The sequence below is a fragment of the Monodelphis domestica genome, chromosome 1, assembly GCF_027887165.1.
Source record: "Monodelphis domestica isolate mMonDom1 chromosome 1, mMonDom1.pri, whole genome shotgun sequence".
NCBI lineage: Eukaryota > Metazoa > Chordata > Mammalia > Didelphimorphia > Didelphidae > Monodelphis > Monodelphis domestica.
Window position 1 is genome coordinate 631,351,304 of NC_077227.1, and position 18,931 is coordinate 631,370,234.

Below are 18,931 nucleotides of genomic sequence, written 5' to 3' on the forward strand. Positions count from 1 at the left end.
ATTAGATGAAGTTATTATAATGTGTGAGGAGTGAGACAGTGGTGAGGGGAAAGACTTAGAATATTAGTAGTAACTTCTTAAAAATTTTTTAAAATTAATTAATTTAGAATATTTTCCCCATGGTTACATGATTCATATTCTTTCCTTCAACCTTCCTCCCTCATAGCTGGTGGCAACTTTTGCAGACAAGCACTCGAGCACTCTCTTTTTACTTTTTGAAATGTAGAATATAATTCTTGGTGCTAGTCTTGCTTAAACCAAGACATCACTTTTCATTTTGTGTCCTCTTGTACAATCTGTGCCACTTTCTAGGCACTGAAATGTGATTATCCTACACTAAATGTGTTGTCACCCTGTACCTGTCGAGGGCACATCCACACTTGAGATCTTGATTTTATCAGTGTCAAAATAGTATTGGATTGGGAATTACTTTAAGACATTCTTGAACCAAGAGAAATATTCTTGACTAGTGAATATGTTGACTTGATAAATTTTGTTGTATATTGGCATCTTCTAAATTTGTCACATGCTTTCCTAAATTAAGAAAGGTAATATCTACAGGAGAGTAAGTATGATGTTTGATAGATAAGATTGCATTTGAACAAAATTTAATATAAAATAGGTACTCTTTATAATTACAAAAAGTAAAACCAAGAAAAAAATTGATTTGACCAGAGAATAAAACTTTTAGGAGCTTTGCTCATTTTTAGGTTCATTACTTGCTCCTTTTATAAATATATGTTTGCTTTAGTAAGCATTATTATAAGATCCTAAAGGTTATATCTTTTGCTTGAATTCTTGACTGTTTACAGTTGAATTTCCTATAAACCAATACAAAGAAACAATAATTTGCAGGAATCCCATCAGTATATTCTGCACAATTTTTTAATTTGGTCATTATTTTTGTGTGTGGGTGATGGAGCCCTATGATTTCTTCAGTGTAGAGAAACTCATATAGAAATTCATTCCACTGATTTAAATTAGCAATCTGTCTAAAATTTATTTATAGACTTTGAGAGATTTATGAGTATTGAGTATTTATTTTGAAGACAGTATGTGAAACTTTTGTGGTCTTTACTCCTTCACATTATGCCTTGTCTATTACCTATTTAGGAAAACCATTTTTATTATATAACATGTTTTTTTTTAAAGATTATTATAGCTCTCAAGTTTTAGTAAGAAAATTTTAGGTTTGCTTAATAGAACTGTCAATAATAATAACAATTCTGGATGCTAGTATCTATTCAGGCCTTCTTCTAAAACTAGACAACAACTTCATAAATATTAACTAAATTATATCCTAATTTTTCTTCTATCTTTTGCATAATTTTTTTCAGGTTTCTTATTGCCATGTAAGATTTGCCTTAATTCTTAGTCACTTGTTTTCTTTAGGGTGCAGCTTTTGTAGAATTTGATGTTCAGCTTTCAAAGGATTTTGTACCTGTTGTATATCATGATCTCACTTGTTGCATGACTATGAAAAAGGTATGCTAAGAATGTTATAGTTTTATTAAAGTAATTAAGAACCAGTGAATTCTTTCCTGATAATTTACTTTTCAAAAAAATCTGGAGAATTTGCTCAAGAATTGTGACTATTTAAAAATCTCTTATTTTTATTTTATTCTTTGAATATTTTATGTTGAAAGGAAACGCTGATACTAATACCAATCAGTACAATGAAACAGAAAGAAGAACATGTAGGAGAAAAAAAAAAGATAGAATTATTTTGCCTTCCTTTTGTGCCATGTCTCCTTCCTTCCTTTCCCTTTAGGTTCAAATCCTGAGTCCAAGTTTCTTCCAACATATATTGGCTGTGTGAACCTGGACAAAAACAAGTAATCTCTCTTAGTGTTCTGGAAAAGTTTCAGTGAAGATGCTGACCTTTATTGATAAGAGTTTTCTCACTCAGAAATTTCCTGAAGCAATGAAATCATAGGACTAGTTCTTACCACTGTATTAAAGAAACAACTTGTCATAATAGAGGGCTGACCTCTAGAAGTGTAGAAGACCTAGGTATTCTTATATACACACTAAATACAAGGCTGTGAGCAAGCTATTTAACCAGTGCATTTTCTTTATTTGTAAAATGATGGCTTTGAACTAGATAATTTGTAAACTCCCTTCCATCTCTAAGTTGATAGGATTTGAGAGGAACAGAGAATATATATTTGGTATGATCAGGATTATTGAATTAGACTGACCAATTTGGAAAGATCACAAAAGAAATTAACTAGGGATTAGAACAAAAGTTTCTTGGATATTGGTTATATTGGTAGAGTCCAATACTGTTTTAGTGCCTTTCCTGCCAAGAAAACAGCAGACCCCAAAATAAGGCCCTCTCCCACAAAAAGATAAATAGGGACCCAAGAAAATAAATTTGTTTTTGGAGAGGAGTGGGTGTTCAATCAGCTAGAATTTATTAACCTCCACCTGATTATGCTAGGAGCACTGGTACAGTGGGATATAATCCTGGTTCCAGTTCATTGTTTATCTATTTTTCTTTGTTTGAGATTTTGCTGATGGATTGGATTTAAATAATACTTATTTAGCTACATAATAAGAATTATTCAACAACTTTGTTTTTCCTGTACATTTGATTAGACCAACCAAACTCTTTAGTAATTAGGAATCTGATATAAGGGCTGTTGTATTCTGTAATTTGACATATTCAATCCATTGTCATCTATAAAGGAACTGGAAGACAGTACTATTAATCTGGGGAATCTTCCTCTGCTCTGTCTTCCATGACAGTGGAAAATATCTTTGATAAGCACTTACAAGTCTGATTTGTTCATGATAATAATTATACATGTTAATTATATTTTAATCAAATCATTAAATAATTATTTCTACATGTTAATAAAATTAATAAGAGAGGATGTTTTGAGTAAAGTTCTCATTACAGGGAAGTTTGTTTGATTTTTGACTTGGGAGATACATATTTTAATTCAGTTCAGCAATGCTTAGCATTGTGCAAGGCACTGAGCATACAGGTAAAGGAAAAAGATAGTCTTCCTACCCAAGATGCTCACATTCTAATGAGGGAAATAATTCAAACCACCAAGTACAAAGAATAAATAGGGTGTGGTCTTTTAGGAATTCATTAATATTAAAGAGGGCTGGGAAAGATTTCTCTCAGAAGGTGGGATTTTAGCTAAGACTTGAGGAAAGCCAAAGAAGCTCCATAGAAGGTGAGAAAGGAGAAAATTGCAAGCTTTTAAGGAAAGCCAGTGAAAATGAAAGGAATTAAGAGATAGGAGTGTCTTCTGCCAGAAGCATCAACAAAGTCAGAGTCAAAGTATGTGCTAGGGAGTAAGGTAAAACTAATATTGGAATAATATAAAGGGCTTGGTTGCAAAGGGCTTTAAAAGTCAAACAGAAGATTTTATATGTAATTCTAGAAGCAACAGAGAGCTGCTGGAGTTTATTGAATTAGGACAGTGACATTATCAGACTTGCCCTTTAGGCAGAAAGAAAGGAATGAAGGAAGGAAAGATTTATTAAGAATGTTCTTCAAGGACTTATAGATATCTCATTTGATCCTCAACAACAACCCTGAGAAGTAAGTTGCTATTATCTTTATTTCAGTTGAGGACATTGAGATAGAGTTTATGTGACTTAAGGAGTCATATAGCTTTTGTCTTGAAACTAAATTTGAATTTAAGTCTTTCTGAATTGGGTTCTATAATTTGTAGACATTGTACCACCTCACTGCCTCCAAAATCACTTTGATTGCTGAGCAAAAGATGGACTAGATAGACTGGGAAGAAATGTGAGGTAGAGATCAACCAGCAGGTAAATAGCATGTAGTCCTACTCATGAGGTGATGAAGGGATAGTGGCAGTGTCAGAGGAAAGAAGTTCAAATATATAAGAAACTGGATTGGGGGCTACAGAGATGAGAATGAGGAGTGAAGGGTGACTCTTATGTTATAAGTCTAGGTAACTGAGAGGATGATGATACCCTTTACAGAAACAGGGAAGATAGGAAGAAGCAGAGGAATTGGAGAAAAGAAATAATATGATCAGTTTTTGACATGTTGAGTTTAAATATCATCTGATATATCCTGTTCAGATGAATAATCAGCATTTGGATACTGGAAGTCAGAAAAGTGCTTAGGGCTGTATAATAAGGACTGAGAATCTTATCTGCACAGACCTATGATAACTAAATCAATGGGAGCTTTTGAGATCACTAATAGAATTGGGTAAAGGGAGAAGAGAAAGCACCAGACAGAGTTGTGGAGAATATATAGATTTTCTGGACATTGACCTAGATGAAAATCCAACAAGAGACTGAAAAAATGAGTTGTCAGATAAATAGGAGAACCAGCAGAAAATAATATCACAGAAGTTTAGAAGAGTATCAAGGTGAAGAGGTGATCAACAATTTCAAATGGTCAGGAAGGATGAGGTCAAAAGGTCAAAAAGGGAAAAAAGACCAATTAGGTTTAGAAATTCAGAGAGCTCTGGTAAATTGAAGAAAACAGTTTTGATTGAATGATGAGCAGAGAGTTTTAAGAAAAGGAAGTTAACTGTAGATAACCTTCCCAAGAAGTTTGGCCATGAAAAGGAAATAAGATAATAGCTAACATGGGACAGATAGATCAAGTAAGGGTATTTTGATGGCAGGAGTGATACATGAGTATTTGTCAGTTGGAAAAGTAGCAAGTTACATATAAATTGGAGATTAGTGAGTGTGTGGGAATGTTAGAGGTGGGCAGCAAATGGCTAGAGAAGATAGGATGGAACAGGATCTCTTGTGTTGTCAGAAGTTTTTGCCTTAGCATAGAAGGCTCTCTCTTAATGTTAGATAGGGTTGAAGGAAGAAGGTATCTGATGTAAAATGAAAAGGCAGAAGAAGAAGCTCTTGGTGGATAACCTCAATTTTTTCAGTGAAATATTAGTCAGGGAATCTCAGGTGAGAGTATGAATTAGGGGACATCATGAGAAATTTGAAGGAGGATAAGAAGGTTTGGAAAAACCACTGTGGTGAGTGGTATAGTGAGTTAATGTGGGAAGTGTAAAAGAATAGCTTTGCTACTTTGAGGGCCCAGCTGAGAGTATGTAACACAAATTTTGTAGTAGACCTAGTTAGAATATTTTCATGTCCCCCCCCTCTCCCCCATTCAGCAACATGTAAATAGGAAAGAAAGTAAGAGGGTGGTGTGTGTGTAATCAAAGGCTGACCATGGCAGGTTATAATGGGCAATAAAATAAAGGGGCAAGGAACTGGATAGAAGGAATAGTATAGATTTGAGCTGATTCACTTAAGGATCTGAATAGGGAAGGGGTAGGGAATATAGCTAATGTAAGCATGGTGCCTGAGAAAGACCTGAGGGGTGAAAGGATTGGAGCTCTTAGTAAAAACAGAACAAGGTTAGAATTTGTAAGATATAGATGATAAGGGGGAATGACAAAAGATTATGTTTACAGATCTAGTAATGAATGATATGTGTTATAAAATTTAGAAAGCTTTGAAGATCATTATTGTAGTTATTAAGAAGTGATAAACAAGAAGAGCCCTCTACACCATTTTTTTCTATTTTCAATATAGCCTAATGACCTCAAAGTATTTTTTAGGGTTTTTTTTTAAGTGAAACACTGGGAACAATAGAAATTATTCACAACTTGGAATACATTTGGTACAGCTTGGTTATCTTTCTATTTTTTTTTAAGAAATTTGATGCCGAGCCATTAGAACTGTTTGAAATTCCAGTGAAAGAATTAACTTATGACCAGCTTCAACTGTTAAAGGTAATTAGAATTTTCATTGTTCGTTAACTTTAGAAGTTCTTTTATATTTCATTTCTACATTTGAGGAATCCAGTTAACCTATCAAACATTAGTAAATGTGTTTTCATGTTTTTGTTACTGGGGATAAATTTCATAGAATTCAGAATTTAAAATGAAAGGGCCCCAGGGGCCATTGAATCAAACTATAGGAAAATAATCCTTTTAAAGATATCCCTGACAAGTGATAAATTTTGTTTTAATTCTTCCAGGGAGGAAGAGTCCACTACTTTCCAAAGGGGCTCATTCAAATTCTAATAAATAAAAAATCTTTTCTTAAAATAAGTTTACTTTCCTCTGTACAACTTTCATTTATTGCTTCTAATTCTATTCTTTGTGTTAAATAGGGCAAGCCCAATTCTTTATTCTATGTGACATCTCTTTAAATACTTGAAAACAGTATTGGAGTCCTCATACAGCATTATCTTGAAAACCTTCTACCATTTTGGTTTGGTGGTCCACTGGATTCTCTATTTTATAATTTTTTCTCCTAACATTAGTTACATGGAAAAGGAATATAATTTTTTGTATATGGTCTAACTAGGCAGTGTGACTTTCAGTTTGCTAGTTCTGGAACACTGCCTCTCAATGCTCTTTTAAGATTTCATTAGCTCTTTTAAGATTTCATTAGCATTTTTGGCCGCTATATCTTTGTTGATTCTGTATGTATTTAGGAAAAGCCTATATATAGAGTTACCTATTCACATCTTGAGAATGTGAAGTAAGTTTCTTGAACCGAGGTAACAAAAATTACATTTAATACTTTTAAATGTCATTTCATCAGATTCAACCCATATTTAAAATCCTTCAGATTTTAACTTCCATTTTAATATCCTTTCTCAGTTTGATAACCATGTCATATGCCTTTATCCAAGTCATTGAAAAAAGATAACAGCATAATTTAGGGCTAAGAATAAATATCTGGGTAACTCTATTGGAGATCTTTTTATTGTCCAAAAACCATTTCTGAATCCATCTGACTGAGCTATTGTCAAAGGCCGTATCACTCCATCTTTCCCATAGGAAGAGCATCAAACTTTTTCAATTGCTTTGTTAAGTTAAAATCTACTTAGACTATATCTATTATATTTCCTTTATTGATCAATCTAGCATCCCTCTTAATTGGGTTATTTTTTAATTGACTTGCTATTGGCGAGGTCATTTGCTACTTTTTGATAACCTCTTATTTTTCCACATAAAATCTAACTATCTCTTTTAAGTAAAAAGGCAGCAGAGTGTTATGAGATAGGAGCCTGGATGAGTTGGCTCCTACTCTTCCTCACTCCTTCTAGATGATGCCTTTAGGGGTGCTTCACTGGAAATAGGGGATCCCTGTCATGTGAGGGTGATAAGAAGTTAAAAGAAGATCTCCCTTATCAGATGAAATAGTAGATATCCCCAAATGCCCAGATCAGGGAGGCAAACCTCCCCTGAGTCCCTTGACTCAACGAGGGAGGGGTCTGAATTAACTTACTCTGCTAAGACTTATCTATAGCTTCAGTGAATTTCTTTCCCTCAGCTCCAGATAATAAACCAAAGAAAGATCTGATTGCAATTAAGAAGGGTTTAATAGGCAATGGCTATAATTATGGTCATAGGGGAGTTGGAAAGAGGGAGATGGAATCCCTACAAGATCTTTTACTCAGACAGCTGTCAAGCCAAAATTTGACTTGCACCTTCCCAAACCCAGCTAAATTCCCTCACTCCTTATTTTTATACTATCTGGCTGAGGAATATTCAGAACAGGTGCAAAAGGGCAAAGGGAGAAAGCTGGGCTCTTGGGCAAAGAGTCCACAACCCTCTTGAGTCTGAAGAGTCTTAACACTACTGAGATGGTCCTCCAGGTATCAGATTGATGAAATGACTTGGCAGAAGTAATTTCTTAGCAATATACAGATGATTCCTTTTATGGCTCTTGGTGAGGTCCCCAGCAAGGAAATACTTCCTGCCAGTTTGAGGTCTCCGCTCAAAAGCCCAGAATTCTCCATCTTTGCCTAGTCTGTCTTCTCTCCCAGCATCCTCTGCTCCTTAATGGTCTTTGCTGTCACCCACTCTTCTTTTTTCCTTTTTGAATTCTCGTTTTTGTTTTTTGTGCAACTTTCCAAAAGTTGCACTGGGATTAATTTATGGGGGATTACTAAAGTCTAAACCTAACTAATGTGTCTACCCCCAAATAACAAGTCCTTAATTCTATCTAACCCTTCCTATGCTATGCTAAACTAAAGCTACCTCTAAGGAGGGTGTGTGGAAAGTTTTGGGAATGGAAAATTGTTTGGATTACATAAAATTTCAAAGTTGAAAACAGATTTGGTATATGTTTCACGTAACAGTATTTGTATGACTAATATAACCAATGTAATAATTTTTCTGCCTTAAAGGCAGTTGTTTAAACAGTATCAACTATTTAACTAGTAACACAATTTTATTTTATAGTTAATCCATTTTATTCTGACACTTATCTATCTAGCTAATACAGTTTTGTTGTATTACTTAATTATACTTATGCTGTTCCTATTTTTTATTGACAAACTTAAGTCCTTGATCTATTCTTTCCCTATTTCTACATCTATCCTAATTAATCTACATTATATAACCTTATCTCTAACCCCATAGTTATGTTTCAATTATTTTACATGGCTTATATACTCTGAACAACATTTACACATATACATTTTATACAGTTTATACATAGTCCTTACATTGGTGTTAAGAGATGAGATTAAGAATTAAGAATAAACTGGACAAATATACAAGTAAGATCATAACATCATTGATAACCACTATGGTGTGGTTACACCAAGTATTCTGGAGAATGAAGTCAAGTTATTCTACTTATTAAGTTGGGAAGCATTGCTAACAATGAAACTAGTGGAAATAATGGAATTCCAGTTCAACTGTTCAGAATCCTAAAAGATGCTGTTGTAGTGCTGCATATGATATGCTAGCAAATTTAGAAACCATAACAATGGCCACTGGATTGGAAAAGGCCAGATTATATCCCAGTCCTAAAGAAGGGCAATGACAAAGAATGTTCAAGCCAGAAGAGAATGATTGTAAAACATCTATAAACAAAGCTTCAAATTAAAACACAACTCTGGCATTAACTCCTGGAAGAGATGGAACAGTTAAAACTTTTTGTCAGTGAAATGAGAGTGTGTATTTATATGGATATATGGAAATTAATGTTATAAAAAGATATACAATTCATAATTATGTATATACATATGCATTTTCACATCTTAATGTTGACTGCTGAGTTCCTCTTTAAATTATTCTCAGTTTCTTATTCATCAGAATTATTCTGTTTCCTCAGAATTTTTTTAATAGCTTCCCATGTCCTTCAGATAATCCTCTACTGAATTTCAGCTTATGAAATCCTAATTGTTCTTTTTCTGAACCTTTTTGAAACCTGTACTCTTCAAATTTAGGGGTATGTAATAGATATCGGGGTGGTTTCTTATTTATCACAATCTCTAGGAGGGAGGAGCAACAATGTTCTTGCATCATTTCTACTTAGTTCTCTGATAGTCAGAATTGTATCTGGTTAAAATTCCTCTTATTTGTTTTACTCTTACTTTGTGATCAATGAAAAGGGCATTTTTAGACAAGTCATGTTATTAACTATACTGCTTTTGACATGACTTCAGTAAATGTCTGGGTAATTAAAATTTTCCCTTAAACGCTATGTGATGCTTTTGATATATTTCCTGAATTCATATTTTTCTCTGTCCAGATATAGCATATCCTGGTGCTATAACAAAATAGTTTCAAAATTTTCCCAATTTATCCCATTTAATTTTTTGCTCAATTCTCCTAGTATCTAATGTTTGTTTGTGAAAGGGAAAAATTGAATCATAAGCCTTGTAACAAAGTGAAGCTAACAGCACATAAAGAATTTGTCCACATAACTTTAAATTTATAAATATGGACCTCCAACTAAATAAGCTAAAATGTGACTGTTTCTATTTTATTATTTTTCCCTTCTTTGGGCTTAATTATCATATCTTTAACTTATTCAGAGAACTTTACTAACATACATTCATACCATGAAAATATGCTTTGTTAGTGCGTGGCATAATTTTGTAGTATATTCTTTCCAAATTACATTTCTGAAAGATCTAATGCTCTAAATCTTTTCACATATTAGACTGATGGTGATTCAATACTATCTTGCACTAACATTTGTAATTAAGGCACAGAATCTGTGTTTCTGGTTTTTGATCATATCATTTCTTAATATTATGGAATGTGATTTATTAGAACTATCTTTAAATTGGTTATGTTAAATGTTATACATTAGATTATGCTAAATTTTGTAAGATATCTATAACTTTTTTACTTCCTTTTCTTATTTCTGTATTTCATCTTCTAATCATATAGCATTATTGCATAGCTTGAGACTTTTAAAAATGACTAATTTTTCTTTTGTATTTTCCAGCTGTCTCATGTAACTGCACTAAAAAGAGATTCCTTAGACGGTATGTAGCAACATTGAAAAATGATTTATTTCAAATGAACATTTATATTTTATTTATTCAGTGTTTGAATTTGTATATTTTAAACTTCATTTTTCAACATGGAATTTTATGTTTTTTTTAAAATTTCAATTAACATGTTACTGGAAAGCACAGGCATACATTTAATGAAGGACAATTTAATTGTTTCACAGAATCATAGAATATTAGAGTTTTAGAACACGGTTCTCTCCTGGTTTTCCTGCTACACATCTAACTGTTCTTCTCAGTCTCCTTTGCTAGATCTTCATCCAAGATTCTGTCTACTAACCCTAGATATTCTGCAGGACTGTGTCCTGGACCCTCTTCTTTTCCTTCTCTGTACTATTTTGCTTGGTGATCTCATCAGCTCCCATGGATTCAGCTATTATCTTTGTGCTGGTGATTTTCAGATCTTCTCATCTAGTCCTAATTTTTTTGCTGGCTCCCATTTTTCCCATCTTCAAATTGAACTCATTGTCTTCTACCTCCCAGCCTTTCCCATTTCCTATTACTTTGTGAGTACTGCCATCTTCCTAGTTACCTAGGCTTTGAACCTGTGTATTACCCTTGACTCTTTTACCACCCTTTCTGATATCTAGTTAGTTGCTAAGACCTGCCAATTTTACTGTTGTAACATCTCTCAGAAAAACCTTCTCTGATATTGCTGTCATCCTGGAGTAGGCCTTATCCTTACAAGTACAGTATTGCCATAACCATTTGGTTGGTCTACCTGTTACAAGTCTCCTGACTTGATTTCATCCAGTCAACTGTCAAGATGATCTTCCTAAAGTGCCAGTTTGACCACATCTCCCCCTACTTAGTAAACTACAGTGAATGTACATAAATGCCTCTGGCTTTCATGATGAAATATAAAATACTTTATTTGACATTCAAAGCCCTTCATAATCTAATCCCTCCCAAGCTCCTAACCACCTTTGTGCCTTCCCCTTCCCCACCATAATATTCTCTGATCCAGAGGCACTGATTTTGCTGTTCCTTAAAAAAAAATCATTCTTTTCCCCAATTTCAGATATTTTCATTGGCCAGGCCTTGGGCTTGAAATACTCCCTTCTCCTTAACTCTACCTCCTGGTTTTCTTGGCTTCCTCTAAATCCCAGTGAAAATTACTCCTTCTACATAAAGTCTATGCCAGTCCTCATCTCCTTAATAGACTTCCCACTGTTGTTTCTAATTCATCCTGTAGCTTATTTGTACATAGCAATTTGCATGTCTTTCCCACTCGGTTCGGGGTTTATTTGAGAATAGGGACTCTTTTTCATATCCCATGTAGTTTGCACAATGCTTGTGACTTAGCATATACTTATAAATGTATATTGATTCCTCTTAAAAATATATTGAGAGAGAGTGAGTGAGTGAGTGTGTGTGTGTGTGTGTGTGTGTGTGTGTGTGTGTGTGTGTGTGTGTGTGTGTAGGTGGGGAGTGCAGCCAGATGACTTAGTGGATATAGAGAGCCAGGCCTGGAGGTGGGTGGTCCTGAGTTCAAATCTATCCTCATACACTTTCGAACTTTGTGCCTGGGAAAATTACTTTTATCTCCATTATCTAGCTCTTGTAGTTCTTCTGCCTTAGAACCAATACATAGTAATAATTCTAAGATGGAAGGGAAGAATTTAACTATATATATAACTATTGAATTTGTTTTAAAAAGAACTAAACAAGTTATGTCATAGAAAATACAAATTAGTCATTGAGTTACAATATTAGTCTCAGTGTAATAATTTTATCTAGATTTCCTCATTTGACAGGTGAGGAATCTAAAGTTCAAGTGTCTTGTCCTATACCTATTCTGAGGTGACTTGGTGAAGAGGTAGGGTAGTGATAGAGATGGGGCTAGAATCCAGGTTTCTTCGCTTTTAGGCCAATATTCATTTTTTATGACATTACACTGCCTTTTTATATACTGTTGGATATTTGTTAGATATTAGAATCTATTTTCCATAAATATTTTAGAAAATAAATATGGGGTGGGTGGCTTGTAGTTTTTAAAGAACCTTGAGGAAATATGTTTGTGAATGAAACTTAGTGTGTTATCTTAAGAGTACTTTGACCTTTTTTTTTTAATATAGAAAAAGGACTCAGATATGAAGTATAATTATTCACTGATGGATTTATAAATTCAATTTTCAGAACCAGTCATGGAGGAAAGTTTATCTGAACATCAGCCATTCCCTTCTCTCCAGATGGTAAGTACCTGTACTTTTCAAAGCCTATGTTTATAAAAAGAATAGCCTTAAAATTTTGTTGAATAATTCTTTGGTTGATATAAAGACAACTTTTATACTATTTTATTTTAAAATATATGCTTCTGACTCTTAATCATATTGAAGTAAATAAATTTAAGAAATAAGCAAGTTCTATTTTTTTTTAAAACCCTTACCTTCTGTCTTAGAATCAATACTGTGTATTGGTTCCAAGGCAGAAAAGATGTAAGGGCTAGGCAATGGGGGTCAAGTGACTTGCCCAGGGTCACACAGCTGGGAAGTGTCTGAGGCCAGGTTTGAGCCTAAGACCTTCCATCTCTAGGCCTGACTCTCAATTCACTAAGCCACCCAGCTTCCCCCAAGAAATAACTAAGTTCTTAAGGGAAGAGACCTTGTTTAATTTTATAATCTTCAATGTGAGGTACTCAGCCCACTCTAGCTAATTTAGAAATGTTTCTGAAATTATTGTTTAAAAGTTTGATTTTTTAAGTGTCATTTTATAGTTGAAAAGAAGCAGCTTTGACATTCAGCAGAAATCCATACTCTTTACACATGAATCATATATCTCTTTATCTAGCCTTAGTCTTTCTCCTCATTATGACCCAACTGCTGACTTTTGTTAAAGGGACAGGGTGTCCCTTTAAGGACATCTCAAACTCAACATGTCTGTAACAAAATTATCATTTTCCATTAGACCATGAGTTCCTTGACAGTAGGGCTTCTTTTTGCTTTTCCTTATATGCCTACTGCTTAAGCACAGTGCCTGCACATATAGTAAGTGACTAATGAACAGAAATAAATTTTCCTTTAAAACTCCTATCCTCCAAGTTTCCTTATTATCCAGGGCACCAATGTCCCAGGCATGAAACATTGGTACCATCCCCAATTCTTTACTCACTCAGTTCCCATAACCAGTCTGTTGCCAGATCTTATCTTTTCTACATTCACACACAATCCCTGCTCTACTTAGCTGTGCTTATTGGTTCCTTTGGTTCATGTTACCCTTCACTTTAGTCCATCCAAAACTTAGCTGTCAGTCTTTTTTCAGAAACATAGGTTGGGCTACTTGAAAATTTCCACCCTCCTTCCCATTAAACTTGAGAAGTTCCCTGTTTTTCCGTACCAACTATACAAATTTCTCTCTTTTAACATTTAAAGTTCTTCACAAACTAGGTCCTTAACCTTTCAGCATCCTTATTCTTTACTCCTGTCTGTGCCATCTACAGCTTCATTGGCTCAGTTACTCTCCCTTGCACATAATATAACATATAACATGTCTGCTATTGCTGTGCTTTTTATACTGTCCATCTCCCTTGTCTGGGATGGTCTCATTCTTCACTTCTGCTTTTTAGTTTCTTTAGCTTTTTTCAAGACTAAGCTCGGCTCCCAACTTTTCCCAGGAGGTGGGTGCTTAATTCCTAGTGCCTTGCACTTAAGATTGCTTCCATCTATTAGGTAGAGATATTGTTTGTATCTACTTATTTGCATGTTATCTCTCCCATTTGTATGTGAATTTATTGAAGGCAGAGACTTTTTTTGCATTTCTTTGTAAAGACCTGCACCTAGTATATGTGCAGCATATAGTGTTTAATAAATGCCTTTTGACTTAGATTTGTTTCAACCATGTACTATTCCTTAAGAATTATAATTCTTATATTTCTTGATAAAATTTTGAATTATATTTATACATATCCATATGTTTCCTTATGGATCAAGTGAAATAATATGCAGAATGTTTTGAACAACCCTAATTCCTCCTCATTATGACAACCTCTTTAATTATTGTTATTACATTAACATCTGCATTTTAGTCAGTCCCTATTCCCCCCAGTCCTCATTTAACTTCATATGGCATGTTTTTAAGGATCATTGACCATTATAGAAGATAAACATGAGAGCTAGTTTTCTATTTCGAAAGCTAAAAAATTCAGTCATCAAATTCTTTTTAATGCGTATTTTTACACACTTTTAATCAAATAGATTTGTATTAACAATAGTTAGGCAGAATTAAAAAATATTGCTATTGTAATAAAAATAAAGGGCAATTGATAGATAAATGAAATGAATTGACAATAAGACTCAGGTGTTGGTGGTATAGAGGGTCTAATTGGATTAGTGGGTACTAACATTCCTGAATTATTAGAGGAGGGAATACAAGGCAGTTATAAATAATTGTGGTTTCTAGTACCTGAGCTCTGTCTACTTAAATGATAACAAAATGTGTTTGTGAATATTTTTTGTAGAGGTTGTGGTTGATTGTAAGTTTCTTCAACTATAAAATGAGGATAATAGCAGCTATGCCTTCCAGTGTCGTAGTAAGGATCAGATGAGTTAATATTTGTAAATTATTTACAGTGCCTGGTACATAGAGTGTATTTGGTCAAGATTTATTCCTTTCTCTTCCCCACCCTCATCTCCTCACCTTCTTCCTTTTTCCTTAATATAACACGGGTAGTTATATACCAAATAATTTCAAGAGGGAGACAACTAACATAGGACAGTACAGAAAAATCACATTAAAGAGGTTGCACCTGAGCTATATTTTGAACTGAGATTGTAAGAGGTGGAGATGTGTGGGGAACATATTCTGCATAAAAGTACTTGGTTCTTTGATGAGACATAAGGGGAAAGACATGCCACAGAAAAATATGAGTAGAAATGAGAAGGGTTTGAATAGTTTCTGTGGAGAATATGTGGAAAAGTCTGTTAAGGAGAACTGCCAAATAGTACTAAGGGCACAAGTGATGTTAGAATCTGAATTTATAATTGATCTAAGCAGGGTTATGACTTTACTCACTAGCACTTAGTAGTAGGTTCTGAAAGTAAGATAGATATTGAGAATCACTCAGGATTTGAATTTGGCACAGTGTGAGTGGTGATTGGTTAAGAATGCAAGGGTTTATGAGTCTATGCTAGTAAGAATAATTTATTACCAGGCACAGTGGTAGTGTGTAGAACTTGGTAGTCAGGGAGATCTGAATTCAAAACCAGCCTTGGATAACTACAAACTATGTGTCAATGGGCAAATCACTTAGCATCTGCCTGCTTCTGTTTTGTCATCTGTAAAATAGAAATCATAGCATCTATATCTTAGGACTGTTCTGAGGATAGAATGAATTATTTATATTGTTCTTTGCAAACATTAAAGGCTTCCAGCTAAAATGATGCAAACCTATTAAAAATTATCCTTCCTGAAGCACAAAACTTAAAATAATGCTTTATATTTCTGGTTATTCTTTCTTATAAGATTGCTTTTGATGATAATCATTTTCTATTTTCTTTATCTTATACTCCTACTTTAAAAAAAATCCTTTTAGGTTTTGGAAGATTTGCCAGAGCATGTTGGGTTTAATATTGAAATAAAATGGATTTGTCAACAAAGGGTAAGTAATTTTTATGTCTAGCATGTTTTTCATACCTTGGGCAGTCATTTAGTTACTTAGTTTTAAATTGCTAATTGTACAAGTAGAGTTAAAGTTTCATTTATTTTAGCATGCATAAAACTTAATGAACCTTTTTATTAATGCACACATTCCTATGTTGGTATTTTAATGACTGTACTTAAAATATGACGAATATGGCATTATAGCATAATATGATAGTAATGTTTACATCAGAGATATATCTAAGCAAGATTTATGTTCATTACCCCTTCAGTTATTTCATCACTGTTTGACCAAAGCCAGATAATGCCTTATCTAAACCTTCCTACTTTAATTCTAATAGAAATTTACCTCTCCTGTTTTCTTTGAGCCTTCCTTTTATAAAAGGTTGTAGAGCTTGGCAATTAATCACTAACAAATAAAAATTCACTTCCATATTACAAAATACTTTCACCCATCTAACGTTTGTAGAACACCAGATATCATGATATCCCAAGGGAAAAATAAACAGGGAGATCTTTTGCTCAATTTAGCTTCTTGGGAAACTTCAAGCATCAATTGATTATATGATCACTATATGTATAGGCTGACAAATGTTTATCTTAATGGGTCCTCAATATGTCTGGAGTGATTGATTTTTTTTCAGGCCTTTTTATGTCATATTCTTGAAAGATGATGACATTTAGCAAAATTCAGTGTTTTCTAGATTTCTGAAAATGTGTTCAGTATTTCAGATTATTTTTTGATAATATTGTGTAAGAAGTTGATATGTATTAGAGTAAGGTGACTTAAATATTAAATATTTAAAGTGGGTATTTTGTATTAATGCATTACCAAAAATGATCAGAGCCATTCAGCTTTAAATTTTTTTAATTCTTTAATAACGTTACAAATATAGCTTGTCATTAATTAAAAAATCATTTAAAAAATTTTTTATTTCTTAAGTGAAAATGAATGTATTACTCCAAAATGTGAATTATTCTAATTTAATTGAATATACTTTTTTACATAGGATGGAATATGGGATGGCAACTTGTCAGCATTTTTTGACATGAACCAGTCCTTGGATGTCATTTTAAAGATTGCTTTAGAAAAGTCTGGAAATAGAAGAATTATATTTTCTTCATTTGATGCAGATGTCTGCACAATGTGAGTAACAATTCCTTTAATATAATTTTAACCACAATTTGTTTTGGGAGTGGGGGAGGCTAAATTTTTTTTTCACATTATCTTAAATCTTGCTTTGGGAAAGCAAAAGTAAATGGAAACGAATGGGAGGAGAAATGGAGAGAGGATGGAAAGTGTCTCTACAAGATTTTGAATTTACATAGAAATGGATAAGTGGAATTAAAACCACAAAAAGGACATTATAGTTTTTTATTTCTTAGCCTCTTTATCAGTATTGATCCAAATATAGGCTATGTTTGCCACCTGCCTCTCACCTTTCTTTCCTCTTGAGCAAAACCTGAGTGTTTCTTTCTTTTTTTTTTTTTTAAACACTTACCTTCCATCTTGGCGTCAATGGAGTCACTGAAGAGGCACATCATCTCTCTGATGTTTATTTTTAAATTATTATTATTTTTTAAATTTAAATCCTTACCTTCTGTCTTGGAGCCAATACTGTGTATTGGCTCCAAGGCAGAAGAGTGGTAAGGGCTACTAGGCAGTGGGGATCAAGTAACTTGCCCAAGGTCACACAGCTGGGAAGTGTCTGAGGCCATATTTGAACGTAGGACCTCCAGTCTCTTGGACTGGCTCTTAATCCACTGAGCTACCTAGCTGCCCCCAAAAACCTGAGTGTTTTCTACTAGTACTAGATATCTTAAATATGTCCCCTTTTAAAAGAGATTTCATTTTGGAATATGACTGTAGCAAGGATAGTAGATTAGAATGTCTGAAGGTCACACTGAAGAAAAGAGTAAGTTTAGGAGGAATGAGGCAAGGAGTAGGAGATACATAAGACAAAACATGATCAGAATAGGGAATTTCAACATTCAAGATCATGGAAATGGCATAGTTATTGTTGATAAAAAGATATGACCACTTTAGGGGGTGGCTGGTAAAAATATATTTCTGAGATCTGAGTGTTCAAGGGGACATTAGAATATATATTGAAATGTTCAGGAAAGGATAGGGATAGAAAGGAAAACTGAACCACTTCTTAAACTCCTTAAGAAAGGAAAGAGAGAAAGTGATTTTTAAGCCAGCATATTAACAGAGCAAAGAATTCAATAATTTTAAATGGATATTTAGAAATTAATTAAAAGTAGGAAGTTCATTTTTAAAATATTGAATGAAGTCATTCTCAAATTGACCTGTGAAAATAAAATCTTGGTTTATTTTTTTCCTGCAATGAAATTAACTTCCTTTTTCAGTTTTAAACTCAGATATATCCCCCTGTGATCATAACATGCTGCCTATAATGTACTGTCTTTCATTTTGCCTTTCTCTTCCTACCACTACTTCAATCTTCATTTTCTATATCCTTTCCTGTTTTTCTCAAACTAGGAGACTTCAACATACATATTTTTAAAAATTTCATTTAGAATATTTTTATATGAACATCTTTATTGCTACAACTAGTGATTGTTTTTTTTTTAAATTTAGATAATTAATTTAGAATATTTTTCCATGGTTACATGATTTGTATTCTTTCCCTTCCCTCCTTCCCTCTTCCCTGCTCAATCCTGTAGTCAGTGAGCAATTCCACTGGGTTTTACATGTATTAATGATTAAGACCTATTTCCATATTATTAATATTTGCAATAGAGTAAATCTTTGAGAGTCTACATCCCCAATCATATCTCCAGCAAACCATGAGTTCTTGTTCCACAGTTCTTTCTCTGGATGTGGATAGCGTTCATTCTCATAAGTCCCTCAGAATTGCCCTGGATCATTGCATTGCTGCTAGTATAGAAGTCCATTACATTTGATTATGCTACATTGTATCAGTCTCTGTGTACAATGTTCTTCTGGTTCTGCTCCTTTCACTCTGAATCACTTCCTGGACGTCATTCCAGTTCACATGGAATTCCTCC

General features: G+C 33.7%; 1 protein-coding gene across 8 annotated transcripts in view; it reads left to right on the forward strand.

The window, feature by feature from the left end:
- GPCPD1 (glycerophosphocholine phosphodiesterase 1) overlaps positions 1 to 18,931 on the forward strand; it is a 109,172-nt gene that overhangs the window by 36,580 nt on the left and 53,661 nt on the right. For all 8 annotated transcript variants that reach the window (XR_008917633.1, XR_008917634.1, XR_008917638.1 and 5 more), the window contains 6 exons: positions 1,393 to 1,485; positions 5,679 to 5,756; positions 10,231 to 10,270; positions 12,437 to 12,492; positions 15,828 to 15,893; positions 16,906 to 17,042. Coding sequence is in view for 5 of the 8 variants with exons in the window: in XM_056823515.1 (XP_056679493.1) it covers positions 1,393 to 1,485; positions 5,679 to 5,756; positions 10,231 to 10,270; positions 12,437 to 12,492; positions 15,828 to 15,893; positions 16,906 to 17,042 (470 nt within the window). In the remaining 3 variants the exon portion in view is untranslated. The remainder of the gene's footprint in view (positions 1 to 1,392; positions 1,486 to 5,678; positions 5,757 to 10,230; positions 10,271 to 12,436; positions 12,493 to 15,827; positions 15,894 to 16,905; positions 17,043 to 18,931) is intronic.